This window comes from Strix aluco, chromosome 17 (genome assembly GCF_031877795.1).
Source record: "Strix aluco isolate bStrAlu1 chromosome 17, bStrAlu1.hap1, whole genome shotgun sequence".
Lineage (NCBI taxonomy): Eukaryota > Metazoa > Chordata > Aves > Strigiformes > Strigidae > Strix > Strix aluco.
The window spans coordinates 10446862-10467108 of NC_133947.1; the positions used below are offsets into that span (position 1 = coordinate 10446862).

Here is a 20247-nt window from a genome sequence, read left to right on the forward strand (position 1 = left end):
CTGCTACCTGTTTTAAAGGCCCATGCAGGAGGGAGCTCACGTGACAGACTCGACCAACTGTGGCCTTCACTCTTAACAAAGAGGTACTTTTTTTCAAAACACAAACTTAATTTGTACTTCTAGAAACAGTGTAAAAATATATTACAGAAATTATTTTGATACCCTTCCTGGTTTTACACATTAGGAAATTCAAGTGGAATTACTTCATAAGGGCCATAGCTCTCCTGTACCACACCCCCATACTCAAAAACTATACTTGAATTTTAGGAACTGAGAAAAAAAAAAAACCTGCTCAGAAAGTAGCAGTGGGGTCTTTCATTGTATGTGCTATATAGTAAAACTAGGCTTGAGCTTGTATTTGTATCACACATGAGTAAGTCAAATACACTTCCCAAAATTTTCTTGCAAGGTTTTTTAAATTACAGAAATAATGATTGTCTGTCTTAATCTAGCCATAGATTTCATGGATAATCAGAAGCATCTGCTAGATAAGATCTGGATCAATACAAATAAGTAAAAAATACTAAATTTAAACTCACCAATAGAAACACATTTTTGCTGCTTTTCAGAGAAAAGTGTTAGCTGTCTACCCTTCTCAGTGAGTATGCAGAAAGAATACTATGTTAGATTAAAAAAGCTGGCACGCACTTACCTTTTATGTGTGTGTTCAGCCTGTAGTCTTTGACAAGATGAGGGCACGACTACTGAAATCCTGAGTGGCCAGCAGTACTGCTCCTGTTAGCAGTCAGAAGCTTGAAAAGTTACCATGTCCCTTTATACAAAATACTGGGCTCTGGGACTTGTATGTGACACAAGCAGCAGCTGTTATCTTATGACAGGTACATTGTTGCCATGCTGTGGGGAAAGCTACCACCTCTTCTTCTTTCAGCTCTGCTAAAGAGTGATATTTAAGTTGAAAGACATAAATTCCACTCAACATCAGTGCAGTTTTAGTTGCTAAATGGGTCTCATAGGTAGACCGTCTAAGCTGTTACTCCCTTAGCTTTTACTGCCAACTAGGAAAAAATTTAAATAATTTTCTATACCTAGCTTTCCTCAGTAATAGCACTGAATTTTCTCTGACCTTCCCAGGATACAGTTATCAGCCTTAAAGTATCAGACAGCTAATACACTGTGTCATCACATTCTAATTTTAAATAGAAACCTTTATTTACATTATTATTAACATCCAAACACAAAAATCAGAAGAGCAGTAATACCTTACAACCAACTCTTTTATAAATCAGTCCCCATGATTCTTCTGTTTTGCAAAATAAAGATACAGATATTTCAAGCAATACTTATAATGTAAACTAAACTTAAATGCAATTCTCAATACTGTATGCCTTCTCCTGAGAATTTTTTTTAATATTGCTCTCAGAATTACATGGTTTCATACTTGCTGTATCATTCTGTCATCGGGTAGCCTGCACATAAATTCTAAAATAAAATGTGTGCTAATTGGTACAACATTCAAATAGTTTTGCCTTATGACTGAAAAATGGTCCTGATATTCTAACTTTTAGGCCAAGATTGGAAAAAAATACTACATACGAATTTTATGAAAACATGGTTTCTGTGATCAAGAGAGAAACAGAGACATGTAGTAAAACAACACATGCAGCAGTGATCAGAGGTGGTTGTACTAGCTAATTGTTCTCTTACAGAGGTGGTTTTCTAAAAACATTCAGAAAAATCTGCTGATACAGAACCAAAACTGAATTGGTGGAGATACTAAATGTCAACAGATTTCAAGGTCAGTTTTATTTACTGCAGTAGGTAAGATTTCAAACTGGATGTAGTATTTAGGAACAGTGCTGCCATGAAAGGTGTCATCATTGCATTTTAAAAATGCCCTGCCCCCCACCCCCCCCGCCCCCAATCAAGTTTAAACTAAAAATCTTTGGATTCAGCAAAAAAGTAGGTACTGGAAAGCTCCAACATTCTGAACACAGATGAGAAAATGATGATCCTTTAGAACATCAGTCATGTATCAGTTATACACAGATGTATAAACAATCACTCATTTAAAAAAATTAAGAGGGCATGATGTATAAAGTAGTATATATACTCTTAAGAGCTCATCTAATGAAAGCAATCAGGGTTTGTAGTTTCCATCAATATAATGAACAACTACAAAATATAAAGATTGTTCTACTCTGGATATAAAAAGCAAGGGATTGTTGCCTTTCAACTTCAGTAGGCAGCACTTACTCAACAAATAGATACGTTCTAAGAAAAAAGATAAAAGTTCCTTAGGCTTTTAAAAGTTTTACATTAAAAAACACACAAATTGGACTGAAGGTTTCAAATAAATACTATCCCCTGATCTATATACTCAGTACTAATTGCAGAGGCAGGGTTACATAAAGTAGATCAAGTGAATCTACATTCCCTTTGGAACACAACTGGCTGTATGCTAAGGATGAACTTTTTGAGAATATTTCTAAAGTTATTTCTATTAAAATGGAAGATCACTGAATATTCTGAACAATAAAACCACCTCTTGCTTACAGTACCAGGAAGAAGCAATCCAAAACACAGATTATTTTTTTGTTTACTCACTTGGGAGAAGTCAGTTTTCCATTACACAGTGAACAACCGAACAAAAGCACCACACATCTTAAACATTTCTGGGTCATCCCTTATGGAAGTTTAGAGGTTTGACTTGTAACTGCCTGAAACTGAAAAAACTGCAAAGGGATCTTCATTTCAAGGAATCAAAAGAGGGGTGAGGGGGAACAACAACTGTTAGCAAATAATATGAATAAATTTGTAACCAGACTTAAATACTGACATGAAAGAAACCTGCTTAGAAAATACATTCATTACTATTAGAACAATCCAATGAGGTGCAGACATTTGGTTAAAGTGTGGCTTAATATCCTTAAAGATTTCTGGATGTCATGTAACAACAAATATTTTGCAACAGACAAACTTTTTTGAAGAACATTTAGAGTTCATTAAAATTGACCAAAAAAGACACAATCCAGATTCATCAACTGAAAAGGCAACATATTATAGAAATACACGACCGTCATGACAAGTCATAACATCTTACAATGCAGAGCCTTATCAAATTGTCTTATGTAAAAAGAAACATAACAAAGTGCTCACAGGTGGAGAAAGCATTTAACAACTGGTCTTTTATAAAAAGCTATATGTTAAAGATGTAAAAATAAATGAAGTGTTGAAGACCAAAGAAGAGAAAGATGTGGGCCAAAGTCACCCAGCTTCAAAGTCATTAAATTTAATTAAAAAAAAAAAAAAATCTCTATTTGGACCTCAACTACACTGAGTTTACAGAAATCAATTTTGTTAAATATTTAGCTTCACAAACTCTGCAAAAATGAGTTAGTGACCTACAAAAGTCATATATATAATACATTATCTTAAAGATCATATTTACAAAATTTATTCACAAAAAGACTGCAAAATTCTGATTCAGACTGCAGTGCCTTGCCTTGAGTTTTCTGAAGTTACTTTCCAAAAGATGAAAGATTATTGCTCTAATTTCCATACACAGAAAACATTACATTATGCAGTCTTTTCCAATAATTCTTAAGATTGTGTTTGAGAAGGAACATGAGTACACCCTACCTTCATATTAAGTCCTTATCAAAGGTATTGCATTAATCCATTATATAGTCTTTTATAAAGTGCACTCAGCTGCACATCAATATGTAAATATTAGTCACAATTGTGTTTAAATAATTTAAATTTATTATCCTCTCTTTTTACCCCTTGGCTTCAATGGACAGGATTTTGGACGAGTATGTGCCAATTCACTTTGCACTGCTACTTTGCTTGGGAAATCCTGACTCCTGGGGGTAAGAGATTAAAAGCAGCATTTATATTCAGGAATTAATATAAAAGAGTCAAGGCTAGGAACTACATTCTCTGTCAGATATTGTTACTAGAGAAATCAGAAAATTCTTACCACCGTGACTTCTCCAGGCACTTTTGTCTGCCTGTAGTTAAAGGGCTTTGGATAGCTACAGTAAATAGATAAGGTATGCCAGGAGTCTACCCCTCATGTATCTACTAAAATGCCATTGCCAAATTCACATTTCTAGAGGCAGAGTGCCAAAAATATTTATGACCTTTTTTGTACACCACAGTATACAGTAATACAGAGACTGCTTCTACTAAAATGTTGCTGGGTTGGGGTTTTTTTTTTAATCTTTTTTTCTCCTCTGAATGAAGTAACTTAGGACATCATGGTGATTAATAGGAAAAATCATTTCTTTCTGTAAGGCCAGTACTAGTTGCCGTGAAGAATGTGTAGCTTTCCTTTATAATACTAGTGCATCATTAATACAGCGTATTCTTGTTTGAAGATACGGATCTAGGTGTCAGCAGTATTTCTGTTAAAGAAAAGAGAAAAATAAAAAAACATCTTTGCTGAAAAAACTGGTTAACATACTGCATTCTGGAGAGGAAAGTACTGACTGTCAATTTCTAAGCAGAACAACATTTTAGTGCTCCGCTTTGAAGATAAATTTGTAGAAAAGAAATGCTGTACCAGAATTTCTTAAACATGTTATTTGGGTATCTTCACTGTATGACATGTGGGTTTGGAGAATATGACATTTCACCTTCATTTTCCTCTCTTTATAAAAGGTACTTGTTATATCAAAGTCCTCCAATACCTTATCCCCCAGAAGTCCTCAGATTATTTTGGCTGCTTCCTTAGGTACCTCAGACAAAATTTCATGAGGTACTTTCTACTTGAATAAATTTAAGTTATCTCAATATTACGTTGCTCATCCCTTGGTATTTTGTGAAAAGATTACAGCAAAAGCATATTTAGTATTTCAGCCTTCTTTGCTGTTATTAGCTCATTTTGCCCTTAAATACTGGACCTAAATTTTCCATAGTTTCTTGCTAGGCAAACACAAGCTATTCTAAGGTGGTATCAGGATAAGTATCATCATCAGCTTCTGCCAGGATACTGTACTACCAGGATTATTGGTCTGGCTCATGGGAGCTACATATATAATCTTTTACAGCTGCTAAAGATGCTTTTCACAATCTGTGTTTTACACTCTGGGGTTTCTCCAGGCTCTGAAGTATTTAAGCATCCTTTGTGCAGTTTAAGCCTTGATCCTACCTGTGATTCTTCAAAGTCAACAGCTAATCACAGCATACAGCTTGGGTTCATCATGGATTTGATTTAAATAGCATAAAAAATAAGGTCTCTCTTGCGACATAGAAGTGGTAGGTCCACAGACGTAAATACAAACAGGATAAATGAGAACAGGATTGTGCCAGAGGAATGGCTTGAAGCAAATTGTACTCAATGGGAAAAGAGTCAACAGATCTTTTCATCAATCTTCATGTATGACTTACCTGGTCTGGACCCATAGGCATCCCTGACATAGGCATGGTGTTGATATTCATCTGTCCAATATGGCCACTGCTGCCATTCATGTGCATCATACTGTACGCTGCTGGATTCCCTTGATGGCTGAACTGCTGCTGTGGGAAAGAACTGAAGCACAAAAGGACAAATAAAATTACCTTCCAAGAAGTTTACACATTGATATATTGCCTTCCCTGCACCAGCTGTCAACTCATGAAAGATAAAACTATTTTTGCATTTACTTGTTTCTAATACCTGTTTAGCATCGAAACAAAAGTTTCCCTCCCAAAAGGAATTTTGAATTTCTAGATACACACAGAAGTATGTATATGCATTTCCTATTGTAACCTTTTTGGAGGCTTCTGTTAGGGCTGTACCATCCACTATAATCCTATTCTGAACTTTTGTATTTCCTTCAAGTTATTTTTTCAGTATTCAAAGACTGAACATTGCTTCCAGTTACAAAGACTGCAGAGATCCAATACGAATAAATGGAGCTAAGCATAAAATACATTTAATCAGTCTATTTCCTAAACCAGAGCAGGATCAAGGATAATACAGATACTGGAGATATCACTCTTTTTACCTCTTCTAAATCCTTTTCCTACTATGAGCTATTTAACATAGGTTCTAATTTCAACAATATGAAAGACAATTTTTGAGCTACAAGTTTTAACTGTGAAGTTCACCTGCTCCTGGCCATGCTTCCCGACGGCCAGCCCTTCATCTCAGGGGACTGGTACATTGTTGCTGTCTGAGGATGCTGCATCATAGGATTCTGGGAGGGTCCAATTCTTGACGACATCATTGGGTTGGGAGGGCTTGATACTCTGCTAAATGCAGGATCAGGTTGTTGGCTTAATCCTTAAAAGACGAAGGACAGACAATATACTTCAGTTATCATCACCTAGTACCTTTTAGTTTATCTTCTTGCAATGATAGGAAAGGAAAAAAGTCATCCTTTTTTGTAGAAGTATTTTCCATTTTTTCAGAATGATCAGTATTTAGATAGTTTGGATTAACAGTAAAGGAAGAAAGGGAAAAGAAAATCAGACAGACAAAAAACCTCATGTTAGTACTAGTACCATAATTAGGTGGATAGGGGAATTGCTGTGGAGGAACTTGAGCCATTGGAGGGCCTGTCAAAGCACTATCCATGCTTCCTGAGGCAGTCACATTTGGTGGTGGACTGAAGGCCTGAGGTTGCTGTTGCTGCTGCATCATCATTGCCATCCTCTGTTGTCTAAAATGATGACTTATTAGCTCCCTGTTACGCTGAGCCACCATTTGAGCATTAAGAAAACCTTGCTGCTATCCCCCAAAGAAAAGAAAAATCATATTAGAAAACACTTTTACAAATGAAATCATGTCAGAGTCAATCAAATCACCTACACGCTTTCTAACTCTAAGACCCAGCACATCCGTTACCAGAACAGAAAGTTAAGAAAACCCACAGCCAGTACAAAAATCATCAAAATATCAGACCAAGGTTTTCATTAAGTTGTCACTAGTGCTAAACAAATGATAAAGTAGATTAGCTGTTATATCCTACATGAAAAAGACTTATTGGCACACTGTTGATAGCATGACCTAATGAACAAATCTTTGAAATTTAATGAATAAGAGAGGTAAAAAACCACCTTTTTTTAATTGTACAGGGGGAAAAAAACCAAAAAGGAATGCTGTGGAACCACAAAAGAAGGTTCAAATTCTAAGCAGACATGTAAAAGATGTGTTTATTGAAAAATGACTGTTTCATATGGCTAGTGTAATAATTACTTACCTGTGATCCCACCTGTGGCTGCATAACTGGTCTCATCACTGAGGTATTACCACTGACTGGATTTTCCATTTTCATTTCAAGCGCTTGACGGGTTTGATTCATAAACTTGGAAAAAGACATTTTAGCACTATTAGCTTGAAAATATCAGTACCTGAACAAAGTAACAGCAACTCCTCCAACAAACACTCTTTACAGACCTCTTGAAATTAATCAAGTGCAATGGTTAATTTTTGCCTTGTTTGACGTACCTGAAGTACAAAGCTATTTGGTTATGCAGCTCAAACACACACAGAAAGAAAAACCCTCCAAACAGTGCAGCACTGACTGGCTTTATTTTTTTCCTCCCTTGAAATTAGCACTTTTTAACAATAAATATATAGCAGACTATTTGTTCCAAATCATGTTTTGGGCAGAAGGGTATAACCAGTAGCTTTGCTCAAAATAATACAATTCTGTCTCCTTCCCTCTCCATCACAAAACCCCAAAGGCATAGAAATTGAATTAGTGTCACAGAACAACCAAGAGAGAACACAGTTTCCTAAGGATTACACATTGCCATTCTATGTCACACAGCACTATCTCAGTTTTCCAAGTTTTATTTGTACATTGTATATGGTATCAGGACTGCATTTTCACATGGGGAGCTGAAATCATGCAGCAGTTTTTTAAGCAGTGCTTTCAACCCAGTGTTAAGGTCTACATGGCTGTATCTACTCTCTCACCTTTCATCCTAACAAAATACCTAAAGTGACACCAAATCAATAAATGGAAAGCAAACCTGTATTTCAATAAGCCCAAATGATCAGTTAGAAAACACAGTGAAAAAGAAGCAACATTTGATTTACAGGAGAAATGCAGCTGCCCATTTAATGATACCAGCAAGATTCAGAAAAAATACTAAATCTTAACAAGGCTGAAGAGATCATCCAGAGCTACATCATACAAGAGTACTGTTTTAAGTAGCAATAATGTTGTGTGCTGCAGGAACCAATCCAATCTGTAGCTACGGAGGCTGATGAAGGAGAAACACTTGTCCTAATAAAGGTTCCTTCACTCCTGCAGCAATTAGGCACTCAGTGTGAACAGCACTGTCAAAATGAAAGATCTGTCCTTTCAATCATCTGCTGTAATGTCAATTTTCATATTTGTGAAGCAACACAATTTAGTGTGCACCTTATTCCATTCCAAAACAAGAAGAAAGTGTAAATGCAGGATCAAAAGATTACCTGCTGCCCCTGAAGCCTCTGCTGGAGCTGCATGCGGAGCTGCTTTGGTGTATTGGTTCGAGGTCTCATCACATTTGCTCTAGGATGCATACTTTGAAGGGGAAAATTGCTCTGCTGGCTCATCTGATTCATCACTGAATTAAAGGATGGCTGTTGTCCCTGAATGTTAGTAAAACCTCCTGGCATTGCTGCCCCTTGCCCTTGATAGGGCTGACCATATAATGAAGGCTTCTGGTCAATCATAACTGAAGATTCCTGACCTTGAAATGAATCTTGTTTGGGTTCCAAAGCTTGTCCCTTCAACAGATACAAAAGTGTTTTCACTAGCAACATATACTTTAAGTAGGAATTCCTAAAGAAACAATAAAGCTAACACAACATACAACAACCAAGTTTCTTGGGTAGAAGATAGCATGGCCAGATTACTATTAGTTTTGTCTCCAGTCAAATGAAATATCAAAAGTTATTATTAGTAATAATATTTTTTTTTAAAATAAGTTCTGCTGCACACTGCTCATATAGGCAGACCAGTATCATTATTCAAGCCCTTCCACACTTTTAAACAGCTATTTGTACAAATGACAGTGTGATTTTGTGTTTGTTAGCAAGTTTCACATTACTCATAGAATTTTCTTCCTATTTGCTAGCCAAGCAAATTGAAGCCAGAACTGGAGGTGATGGAAGTATCCTACTCACTAACACATCACTGCCAGTCAAGTATTTCACAACCCAAGTTCAGCTGACAATAATTTACTAAAGAAACCCAACACAATTCTCTGTTTATAGAATTATAAAGATTTACACCCAAAAAAAACTTCTCTATATACCAAGACATATTACAATAAATTTAGATAAGAAGATGACATGTTTTTGTAATGCACAGGAAAACTTAATCAATACTGAGCCTCTCCAGTGAAAATCACTACTCAATGTAGATGCTTCCAAAGGCAGATTTAGGAAAATGAAGGCAAGGAAGTGAGGAGACAGAGTGAGTGTGGAGGGCCTCTTCACTTTCTTTGCAAACAAAATAATACAGGTTTTTTGAAAATAAATGGCCAAAATCTCTGTTTACTTACTTGGTTTACAAGATCGGGAATTCCTAATGCTCTGTCAATTTCTTCCAGCCCTGTGACATCCGTATTACTCAGCAACGTGTGCAGCTGATCCAAAAGTGCCCTTTCATCATTCTGGCCTTCCATATTTGGTGCCGGACATAAGAGGTCATCCAAAGAGTTTCTAACTAATTGTCTATAAAAATAAAAACATTACAACCATTATGGACTATAGAGGCATATACATAGTTTTTACATAATATACTGACCTGGAGATGACTAAGTACTATAATCACCCAGAAGACTGAAGTAAGACTTAAGAACTTAAGTCTCAAATTTAGGTCCTAAAATGTCCAGTCGACTACTGTGTATCCCTGAACACACATAAATTCTGTTTTCTCCTGGCTTCTGCATGTGCCACAGAGACATGATTTCAGGTTTTCCCACCTCTCTTCTCCATGACTCCCAGCTCAAGGACTGATTGGTTTTGTTCGCAATGCCTGTTGTAGAGCTGGGTTAAAAGATATCCAGTGTGGTATCAGATTCTGACTTCAATCTGTTATCCCCACTGTATATGTTACATTAATTTTTTTCCATGTCTTAAATTCTTCTGACAAACAGTGAACAGTTGTATTTAAACTTAAAATCTTCCCCAATTCTACCTGTTTTGTGAACCCTGCGATGCTTGCTCCATGGACAGCATGTTGTCAGGCCACGATCCTGGTTGGTTAGATGGTCCTGGCTGTCCATACGGATTCCCTCCCATGCCAATGTTTATCTCATTTGGCCCTGTGAGGCAAAACATTTGTGTGTTTTTTAAAAACAAAAGGTGTCATTCTCCCAGTGTTCACATAAAGCACTGTGTATGATCACACAAATTGTCAAGCAGCTTCACAAGCTTTCCATTAGCATGTTTTAAAGTGTATACATAAACTCACACTCAAGATAATTTCAGAAATATAACAGACCACAGATGTAAATATGACAGTGATCTAAAGCTGTTATCTGGTTAGAGCAGAATTGCCATTTTTAATCCTTAAACCCCTAAAATAAGAACTTGACAGATACAGCAACTTTACATCCAAAAAAGTTTTCTGGCCAATGAAATCTGGGTACTAGCAAGTATACGTGGTCATAGTGACATCAACAACATTTGGCATTTTAAATTCCAGAACAGGGTGAAAATCAAAATAAACAGAAGGTACACAACAACATTTTGCTCTTTGGGAGTACGGCCACCTGTTTGGAGCCATACAGCACTACATAGGAGAGTTTGTGTCATCCCATTATTTCCCAGTATTTGTAGGAATCACCTAGCAATAACAATTTCTAGGAAGCTAAACTGAGGAGCTCTGACTCAGTCATGACTGCAGAAATTTCTTCCTGATTTAGCCTTATGCCCACATGTCACATTGGAACAGTAAGTCTGTTTAAGAGAACTGGTAACAGCCCCGGTAGCCATCCATGATAAAAAAGATAAAAAAGGAATGACGCTGGCCATTTTGGCCCTTTTTGGGCATGCCAGCATTGGCACATTAGACAGGACAATGTCAGGTCTACGCTAAACCTTTGTTAGAGATATAGAACAGGAAAAAAACCCAAAGGCTTCAAGATTCTCTTCACATTTTAGACATGCAGCTTATTTACTACGATGCAAACATGAATACTTAAAAGAGAACCTGTATTCGCAATGTGGTTTTATATGAAATTTGGATACTCCATGTGAGAAGAATTTTGAAATAACCAAGAAAAATCTTTGAAAAATCCTAATTGCCAAGAAGTTAACAGCAAAAAAATCTATATCAAGTACAATAAATTAATCAGAATACTAGTATCTTCAGATATGATCATAAATGATATTTAGTTCCTGGAATTTAGCAGAGTACTGCACTAAATACACTGCAATTATCCCCCAAAAAATCTGGAGACTCAGCATGAATTAATTGTGTGTGAAACACACAGATATCACCAGAAGAAAACAAAATGAACACCTAAAAGTCATCAAATGTCAGGGAACAGTCAGGGAACAGTAACAGTCTTTACCTCAAAAAGCTTTTGGATGAAAAGCTAGTATTCTACCAAAACCAAAGATTCTGATGATGAATGCTTACTAAGAAACTAGCGAGATTGTGCTAAGTAGGACAATAAAACGTAAAGAACTTACTCATGTGAATCATCTGCTGCTGTAGCATTGGTCTTGTACCAGGTATGCTATTAGAGCGAACGGGCAGCCCGGCCATAGAGCCGCTCACCGTGGGTCTGGGGAGGGACGCACTAAACTCGGGTCCTGGTCTCAACATCGAAGCAGAACTTGTAGGTTCCAATCTGTTCACCTTCGAGTTTGGCAAACCCCAGTCTCCTGACTGATGCTGATTCATCGCTACATTTCTGTTGGGAGCACTTGCTATAACGAAGAGCAGAAAATACAATAATTTTTCATCTAGAATACATTATGTATTATGGTTTTAGAATTATTTTTATGGGGTTTGGTTTTCTTAACAACAAGGGCACCTGCCAATGACAGAGCAATTCTCTGAACTACAAAAGCATCTAAAGCTTACCATGCCAAGGTTTAAATCAAACAACTACATTAATCTAAATATATTTAATAATATTAATGACTGACTGCCATCATGACTTGTTCTTGCTTCTATATGTCAAAAACATGTTAAATTCAAAACTTGAAATAGTAAAAAAAACAACCAAAGTAAGGTACTGGTAACAATACACAAATAGTAAACAGTTACATTCTTATAAGTTTAGCTAAGGATAATAATTTAAAAGTATTTATATGCTGATGGTAAAATTAATATTCTTTAAGATTTCTTCTAAGCAAAATTCATATTAGAATCTTGCAACATTTTTTACATAAAAGCTTCTTCCTTCACAATGAGATCTATTTGTAGACAGTCAACAAACCCAGATTTGATCCAAAATTTTCCTGGTTTTCAATCATTCTTGGACTTCCACCCATCAAGTTTTGCTTTTGTAACATGGAGAACGCATTGACGTTCCTCGCTGGAGCACTTGAGCCCACAGGGCTGTCTAAAGACATGGCTCTGCTGAAAGGTGGACGGGTACTCTGCACAGACTGGGGACTCCTCATACCTGCTAAAGAATTAAAAGATGCACACAACTGTACGTTTTAAATAGGAAGTACCATTAATGACTTAAGTAAATGTTCTATTTACAGGCACATATATTTGACCTTGAACAAGCCAGGAATAGTTGTTTTCTCACTACACAAATCACATTTTGAGTACACAGTTAGGACCTTTCACAGGAAAAGTCAAACGCAGTTCCCTTTGGCCCTAGGCATATCAAGGTTCATTTTCATTTGAGTCGTGTAAAGAACAATGTTTTTAACATTTTGAAACACACCAGTATTACCAACTCCTTGATATATATGAGTGGACTGCCCAGCCTTTGGATTACTCTGACATGGAGATAAAAACAAGTCAAACAGTTCTGTCTGGAACAGGTTGAATGCAGACAGTGTGTTCCTGAGCACTGTTAACTATGTGGACTAAGTAACCCAGAAATCACTGTGCTCCACAGCCAATAGTGTCAGTGGCCTTACATGTTCCTGTATTCGTTTTTATATTTCTCATTATCCATGTTTCACCTCCTTAGGTTACCTCAGCAATCTATTGCCCTCTATAATCAAGAGATGACAACATTATAAAAGGAAGTGACAACTGCAATGATGCTGGTCTACTAGCAAGGTTATCCTTCCCTCCTACTCAGCTTCTTACTAAGGAAGGGCATTTCTTTCAGTGTGGAGGAGTACTGATTAGAATTTGCAGGCCATAAGATTTTTTCACATAGAATAAGTGGGAAATCAAAAGCTTGCCACCAATCCCATATTATTTCCATAGTCATCTGTAAGGAGTAAGAATTCTCACTTTTAATTTACAACTCTCAAAACATTTTTCCTGATGTCTTGTCTCTGAGAATCTACGTTAGACAAACCCAGAAGAAACCATAAAATAAGGAAGTTAACATTTTTCATTGCGTATTTAGCAGGTGAGTGCTGTCAAGACAGCTAATAGTGTACATAATAGCCTGTGAAAGCATAATCAGCCATTTTGCATTACATCTGTCCTTGAAGATATGAGAGATCAAGAACGTACTCCAAGGATTTCAGGATGCATTGTATTTACATCAGGTAAGAAGAAAACTCTAGTTTTAAAACCAAAATGATATTAGATGAAATTCCTTACCCAATATGGCATTTCCTTGAAACAATGCTTGCTTTGTTGCAAGGTTATTTCCATTTGCAGACATGGCATTATTGTAAAACTCTGAACTAGTCAGATCACCTAGAATTGCATCCAAATTATCCAAGTCTCCAGTCATCTGAAAAAGATGCAGTAAAATACCAAGGTTATTTACTATCATGTGGCTATCTTTCAGCTTTTATTTAGCTCCTCACTAATCTTAAAAGATACAACTGGGAGCCAAATGTTTTAGTTCACTGCCAGTACCTTGGGCTATCTCTCAATTTCCAAAGAACTTCAGATATCATTTAGCTATATTTTCTTAAAGAGTATTCTGCTTGGCTAATTTGGAGAATTACGAGAAACTGGAGGTACACGTAAATAAAATAAAAAGCACCTGTGAATATAAACATTTCGGTCATCACAAATTACAAAGATAAAAACACTAATGAGAGCAAACATCAAGAATGTGGACCATTCAGTGATAATGTACTACACAAAAAGCATAATTTTATCACTGGTAAACACAATGACACATGAAAAGTACCCACAGATTTTTAGAGCCATAACCTTCTTCAAAAATTTGTCTTTAAATGAGATGCAGTTTTAACAGAAAAAGAACTGCATATATAAGGGATTCATATCTTCACAAAACAAGCTTCTCTGCATATGTTAATTAGATCTCAGAAGCAAGTACTGACACTACACATTGGGTACTATAACACTCTGACTTTTCCATAAGTGGTATTCAAAAAAATGTTATAAGGTGTTTCAGTTATAGTCAGCCATTAGCCTATATAAAAATTGTGCAGTAATTTTTTTTATTTACATAATTATTACTGACTTGGGAAACCCAAGTTCTAAGGCATCAACATGTTTTCTGTAAACTCTGCCATACTGACCATTATTTACTTTGAAGAGGTTCCAAATGTGACTTCGGAACTAAATATAATTACCTACACTTCATAATTTTAAGAACAGCTTTCCCTAACAAGCATACTGCTGCTGTCAGAAGAGCTGTTCCATGGTGATAGTTTGCTATATCATGACATTTCTTGGAATTTCAACTCCAGAAACATTGAACACTGAATATATACATATTTGGAACAATATTTTCCCTCATTTAAAAAAAAAAAAAAAAGAGTGCTAAAACCAATGAATGAACTAAAACCAATCTACAGCTATTTTACATATTACACTTTTTTGTGTATTGTTCATATTTTCAAAACAAAATCATGTTTTATCTTTTGCTATTGTAGAGACAGTTACAGCTCAATTTCCTAATAAGTTATAAAAATAAACATGTGCTATGTGAAATAGCACATTAAAGATCTGATTTTAAGGAGTCATTTGTAAATCTATGCTACCTTAATTGTACCATAACTTAAAGATAGCATCAGTCCAGGACTTCAGTACAGCACATTTGGTTATATACATATCCTGTAGTTCTCTTTGCTTGTGCTTTTTCAGTTACAATAAAACCTGAGCATATAGTTTCACACCATTTGCACAGAACTTTTAGAAATGTTTACACACGCATACTAAAGTGGGTGTTCTATATTTAGCCGTTCACTATAATAAGAAAATATTGGTTTGTTAACCACCATCATTTTACATTATACTGTACCTCCTCTGCTGGTTCTGTTTTTATTTTCATCTCTTTTTCTTGACTAGAAGTAGGAATTGTAGAACTACTGCATTGTCCCATTTTATTATCCACACTCTCTACCTTAGGCTTCAACTCTTTGGAAAGCGGGTCCTTAACATCATCTTTATCTAACAGGTATCTTAGTAAAGCATTGTTTTCTTTCTTCTTTGGGCTCAGTTGTTCCTGTTTGACAGTGCCTTCTCCGCAGGGGGCTGTGTTACTAGCATCATGATACGTGTCTTTACCAGTAGCTTCAGCTGTGATCTTGGCCACCTCTGCAGGAGAATTACCGTTTTGCAACAATTTATGTAAAATCCTGTGCTTCTCTTGCAGGAGCGACCCATGCATGTTTGAGGAGGAAGATACCCCTCCAGATGTCGACGAGGAAACTCCTGAAGGACTGGTAACGTTGGTAGAAGATTCTTTACAGTTTGAGTCCAAAGGTGAGTTTGATGCTGTAGAATGTCCTCTTTCATCCGAGGAGCACGTGAGTAGCTGAAGCAGTTTTTTATGTCCCTTGCTTTCAGATGGTCCTCTCTGACTTTCAGATGACTCCAGATTTCCCTCTTTATTATCTTTTTCACTAAGGAGATCCCTGCTGTTTGACTGGCAGATGGAACTTTCCACTTGGTTTTGTTCACAATACAAGCCAGAAGGGCTTTTGGAGTCCTGGGTACTAGTTTTACTTTGCTGAGCTATACTCATGTTTGGGGAATTATCCAATTTTGGACCCGGTGAAGAAAGTGTTGATAAAAGGGAAGTTCCAACACCCTCACTAATGGCTTGAAGAGCACTAAGAGAACTGCTAGAGAAAGTGCTGTTGCCGGTGTTGCTGGCAGATCCCATTGGAGAGTGCATACCTGTATCACACAACAGAGATCAAACTTATTAGACTACAGTACTGTCTGTACCTACTTTTCCACTGGATTATGTACAAATGCCACGTTGAGTTATTTATTTTAAAATAAATTTTTACCATGAAATTAGGTATACTACATTTAAGTAATACATACAAGCTCATATAGAACTTAAAAGGGATGTAAGATGGAATTCAGATAAAAGGGAGAAAAGATATCTTAAAAAAGCTTATAGCAAAATAAATACCTGTAACTGGAGAAAACTGGTGTGAACTCATTTTTGGACTCCCTCGATTCCTAGGAGATATCATTAGATTCTGCTGGTTGGAAGTTAAACCAGGACTACCATGTGGTGGGCTACTTATATTTAACCCATAACTGCTGTTCTGATAAGCAGAGGACTGCATTCCAGGTCCAGAGTTCACTGGCCCCATATTACCAGGGCCTCCATATCGAGTGCTGCTGAGCTGACCCACTGCACTGGGATCTCCCATACCATAGTTCCTGTTCTGCATTGCCATGCCTTGACCAGGTGACATGTTCATAAGACCACCAACAGAATTTGTGTTTCCAGCCACAGGTGTTCTGATGTTTTGCCCAACTGAATTAGGATTTGGCCGATATCCATTTTGTTCTCTGCAAGTTCAACAACATCCCCAGAAATCCCAAGAAAACAAATTAAAACCTTATTTGGAATCAAGTGCTACAAAGACAGAATAACATTATTAAATAATTTTCCAAATATGTTTTCAAAAAGAGCAGTGAGAATTCAAGCTTCCACAAAAGCAGAACTAAGCCATGCCACTCATTTATTCATTACAGAAGTGCTTGGTCCTTTAGGTGATTTGAGTTATAAGTACATACAGTATCACCCCTTCAAAATGCTTTCATCAACAGTCATTAGTCAGTTCTATCAGTTTAAACGTCTTCCTTCTTTTAGTCCCTTCCTGAGTCAATGCATGACACCATTCTACTGTGCCCACTAATGATTCCCTTAACAATCTCAGCTACTCATTTTTCAGCATCTGGAGGCACTTTAATGCCAGCAGCAGACAGATTCCCTCCAGAGTGGCATTTCAATTATTCTTGCAATCTCCAAGATCAGGTCACAGGAAGTGCTATTTAAGATACATTTAACTTTGAGTCATCAGTGATGCATCTGAGCAGGTTTTGTTGTCTTTTTAATTGGTCTGCAACTAAAAAGAGTACGATAAAGCATGTAACTCAGCATTTCTATTTGCAGCGTTTCATCATTATAAACATTAACCCAAAAGAATAATGAATACATAATACAGGCTCCATGCAGGTACTGAGGAAAAACCTCTCTTTGACTGTGACTGTCTTTCTGCCACACAGTTAAGTTGAGAGTGTCAGTGTTAGGTTGACACATTTATTTGTATGCTATGCAACTCTGCCTCCAAGTTATTCCCCCCCGAGTTTTAATCAGATAAAATATTTTGGTATACTATTTTTTTCAGGTATCTACAAGGTCAGATATATTTTAAAAAGCTATGACACTTAAATGACAAACAGATACCACTGATTTCACCTTTGAAGAAAGTGGGTAGACACAAATCCATGGCGGTCATTAGTTACAGGATTTCGAAATAGTTTACTCTTTGTTTGCGCTGTCACTATAGTGCCATCCGCTAAAGAAAACCGATACAATGGTGTTTCAGCATGACCTTGTGTATAAGCTGTAAAAGAAATACACACATATAGTTCATATTTAAAACCCCAAGAATTATTAATATGCACTCTACGTATTTTTAACACAATACCATTCATTTACTGAAGATTTACAAAAAAAAAAAATATTTAACAAAACCAAACACACATCCAAGACATATTCAGAAAAAGGAAGTATTCCACATTTTCTCCTAAATTAGTAGAACGAAGATAAAAGCAAACAAGATTATTTTGATGCTGCAGTATTTTTGCTCACCATGCAGAGCTGGCAAAGTTCTACATTTGCTAACAGACTTCCAAGGCTAAGTTAGTAGGTTTCCATAACTCCTCTCTGGGGAGAAGGACTAACCAACACTTGAATATTAATTGCACTAAAATATATAGGTAATTAACATGGAATAGAAATGAAACTTAGAAGCCTTCAGATGAAGTATTTTTAAGTTTAAAAGGTATATTTCAGTCAAAAAAATGTGGAAACCATTGCTTTTAACCTGAGCTCTAAATTTCTTGTTAATTTAGGATTTATTTAATCAGTTAAGCTGAAGAACTTCCAATGGAATAGAAACTCCATTTTCTGCTAGCATGAGTTTCTCTTTATTGAATATCCCCTCTACTGGAGTTACTTTGTGAATCCTTCAAATAGATTAGAGTCCAGAAAACTTAGAAAATGTAATCTTTCTTACTGAAGACAGTGGCTGTACTTCACTTTATCAAGGTTATCAAATTTGCATTACAAAATACATAACACTGGAACACTGGAAATATTCTGAACCCTTGTGTCTTGCATAAGAAAAAAGACATCAACACAACTGTTACCACTCTTAGTGAGCTATCCTTTAACAAATGAAAGGATGAATTAAAATAAAAAGAAAGTAAAACTCATGTTAAAAAAAGTAACAAGCTAATGATAATTAAGGATTACATGTTATTATAGAAATATAGCTGTCACTGTCATGGCTATATCCATCTGTGGAAAGACAGCTTACTTCAGGCTCTGATATTTTCCATGAGAAATATCAAAACAGACACATTAGAAAAACAAAATAACTTCCATAAGAATTTCTGTTTCTCAAGAGGTCATCCTCCTTCAGCTTGTAAATATGAGTCACAGCAATCAACACTAACAAAAAAATATGAAAAAAAAGAACATAGGCAGAATTAAGTATTTTTGGTTTTCAGGAAAAAAAGCAGCCACTAGGTGAAGCAGTACAACCAAACATTACAAACAGATTTTTTTACCTTCATGATAGTGGCGTTTGTTTGACCATGACTGTCCATCATTATGGCATAAGAACCTCTGAATACACCGACGAATTATATCTTCAAAGCCAGGTCTCATGGAAGACCGCAATGAGTTTGTATCAATGTTGACAAGTTTGCCTGTAACAGGAAAGAAAATACACAAGTTAAACTCTTTATGACTACGCCAATCCTTTTGTATAAATATGGTACATTTCAGAAGGCTCCAGTATCACCATTTTAATTGTTCATCAACCTAACACCAAATTTTGAGTATGCAGAAGTTATTTATGAATCATCTGCCATATGAGAATATGATGCTGCTTGTTAAAACATCAATGTTCAAAGGGATTTAGATAACTGAATTAAGAGGAAGTTAAGCACCCACAGGTTAATGCCAAAGCTTTAGAAAACAGTAACTTTAGTCTCTGATTACAGGCACCCAAAAGATGCATACACAGTAAAATTTTCAAAAGTACTGACCAATGCTGTTCACAAATGAACATCATAAACACTAACTGGCATCTGAAAAAGCCCCACATAGGTTATGTAAGTATTTCAATTTAAACAGGATAAAACACTTAAACATTAGCTTACATACTGTATAAAAATACGAGCATTCTAAAGAACTTTCATTAGCTTCAGTTATGATTTAAAATATTTCTTATGTGTAAAGGAAAGCACAATGACAACCATTTGAAATGCTGCCAAGATAAAACACAAGTAATGCTTTATACCAAGCTGCCAAACAATAGCATACTAGCATAGGGACAAAAAATACATCCCACAGTTGTTATTATACCCCACTGCCAACAACAGTATATTGCAAAAACCAGTTTGGAATTCTCAGTATGAATTCTGGTAGTCACTACAGATATAGAATTTATTTACATTCTTAATTTATTTAAAACAAAAGCATATAGACAAAAAAAAACCCTCATACCTTCATTTTGGGTACATTTCTCACCTGAAAGATCATGTCTCGTAATAAAGCTCTCTGGATTTGTTGGAAATACCCTTTCTGCAGTTGTGATACGACGTGCCACACAAATCATACAGGACTGCAAATCTGTATTTAAAAAAGAACGTTTCTTCTTTCATTTCTCTCCTGTTTTATTCTCTTAAAGCATCTAATAAAATAGCTTATGTGTCTTTCATTGTTAAAATG

At 36.1% G+C, this 20247-nt stretch overlaps 1 protein-coding gene across 4 annotated transcripts in view; it reads right to left on the reverse strand.

The window, feature by feature from the left end:
* Positions 1–1145: 1145 nt before the first annotated feature.
* The window catches only part of NCOA3 (nuclear receptor coactivator 3), an 86652-nt gene continuing 67550 nt past the window's right edge, over positions 1146–20247 (reverse strand). Inside the window, exons 9-24 of one of the 4 annotated variants that reach the window (XM_074843443.1) lie at positions 20047–20148; positions 19080–19220; positions 17701–17848; positions 16648–16787; positions 15274–16154; positions 13650–13785; positions 12346–12537; positions 11591–11830; positions 10089–10215; positions 9451–9622; positions 8375–8671; positions 7149–7253; positions 6451–6676; positions 6055–6229; positions 5353–5494; positions 1146–4367 (exon numbers count right to left, since the gene is read on the reverse strand). In XM_074843443.1, the coding sequence (XP_074699544.1) occupies positions 4356–4367; positions 5353–5494; positions 6055–6229; positions 6451–6676; positions 7149–7253; positions 8375–8671; positions 9451–9622; positions 10089–10215; positions 11591–11830; positions 12346–12537; positions 13650–13785; positions 15274–16154; positions 16648–16787; positions 17701–17848; positions 19080–19220; positions 20047–20148 (3236 nt within the window). In that variant the 3' untranslated portion in view covers positions 1146–4355. Of the gene's footprint in view, positions 4368–5352; positions 5495–6054; positions 6230–6450; positions 6677–7148; positions 7254–8374; positions 8672–9450; positions 9623–10088; positions 10216–11590; positions 11831–12345; positions 12538–13649; positions 13786–15273; positions 16155–16398; positions 16788–17700; positions 17849–19079; positions 19221–20046; positions 20149–20247 lie in introns of all 4 variants that reach the window. The other 3 variants (XM_074843442.1, XM_074843441.1, XM_074843440.1) reach the window with 3 other exon arrangements.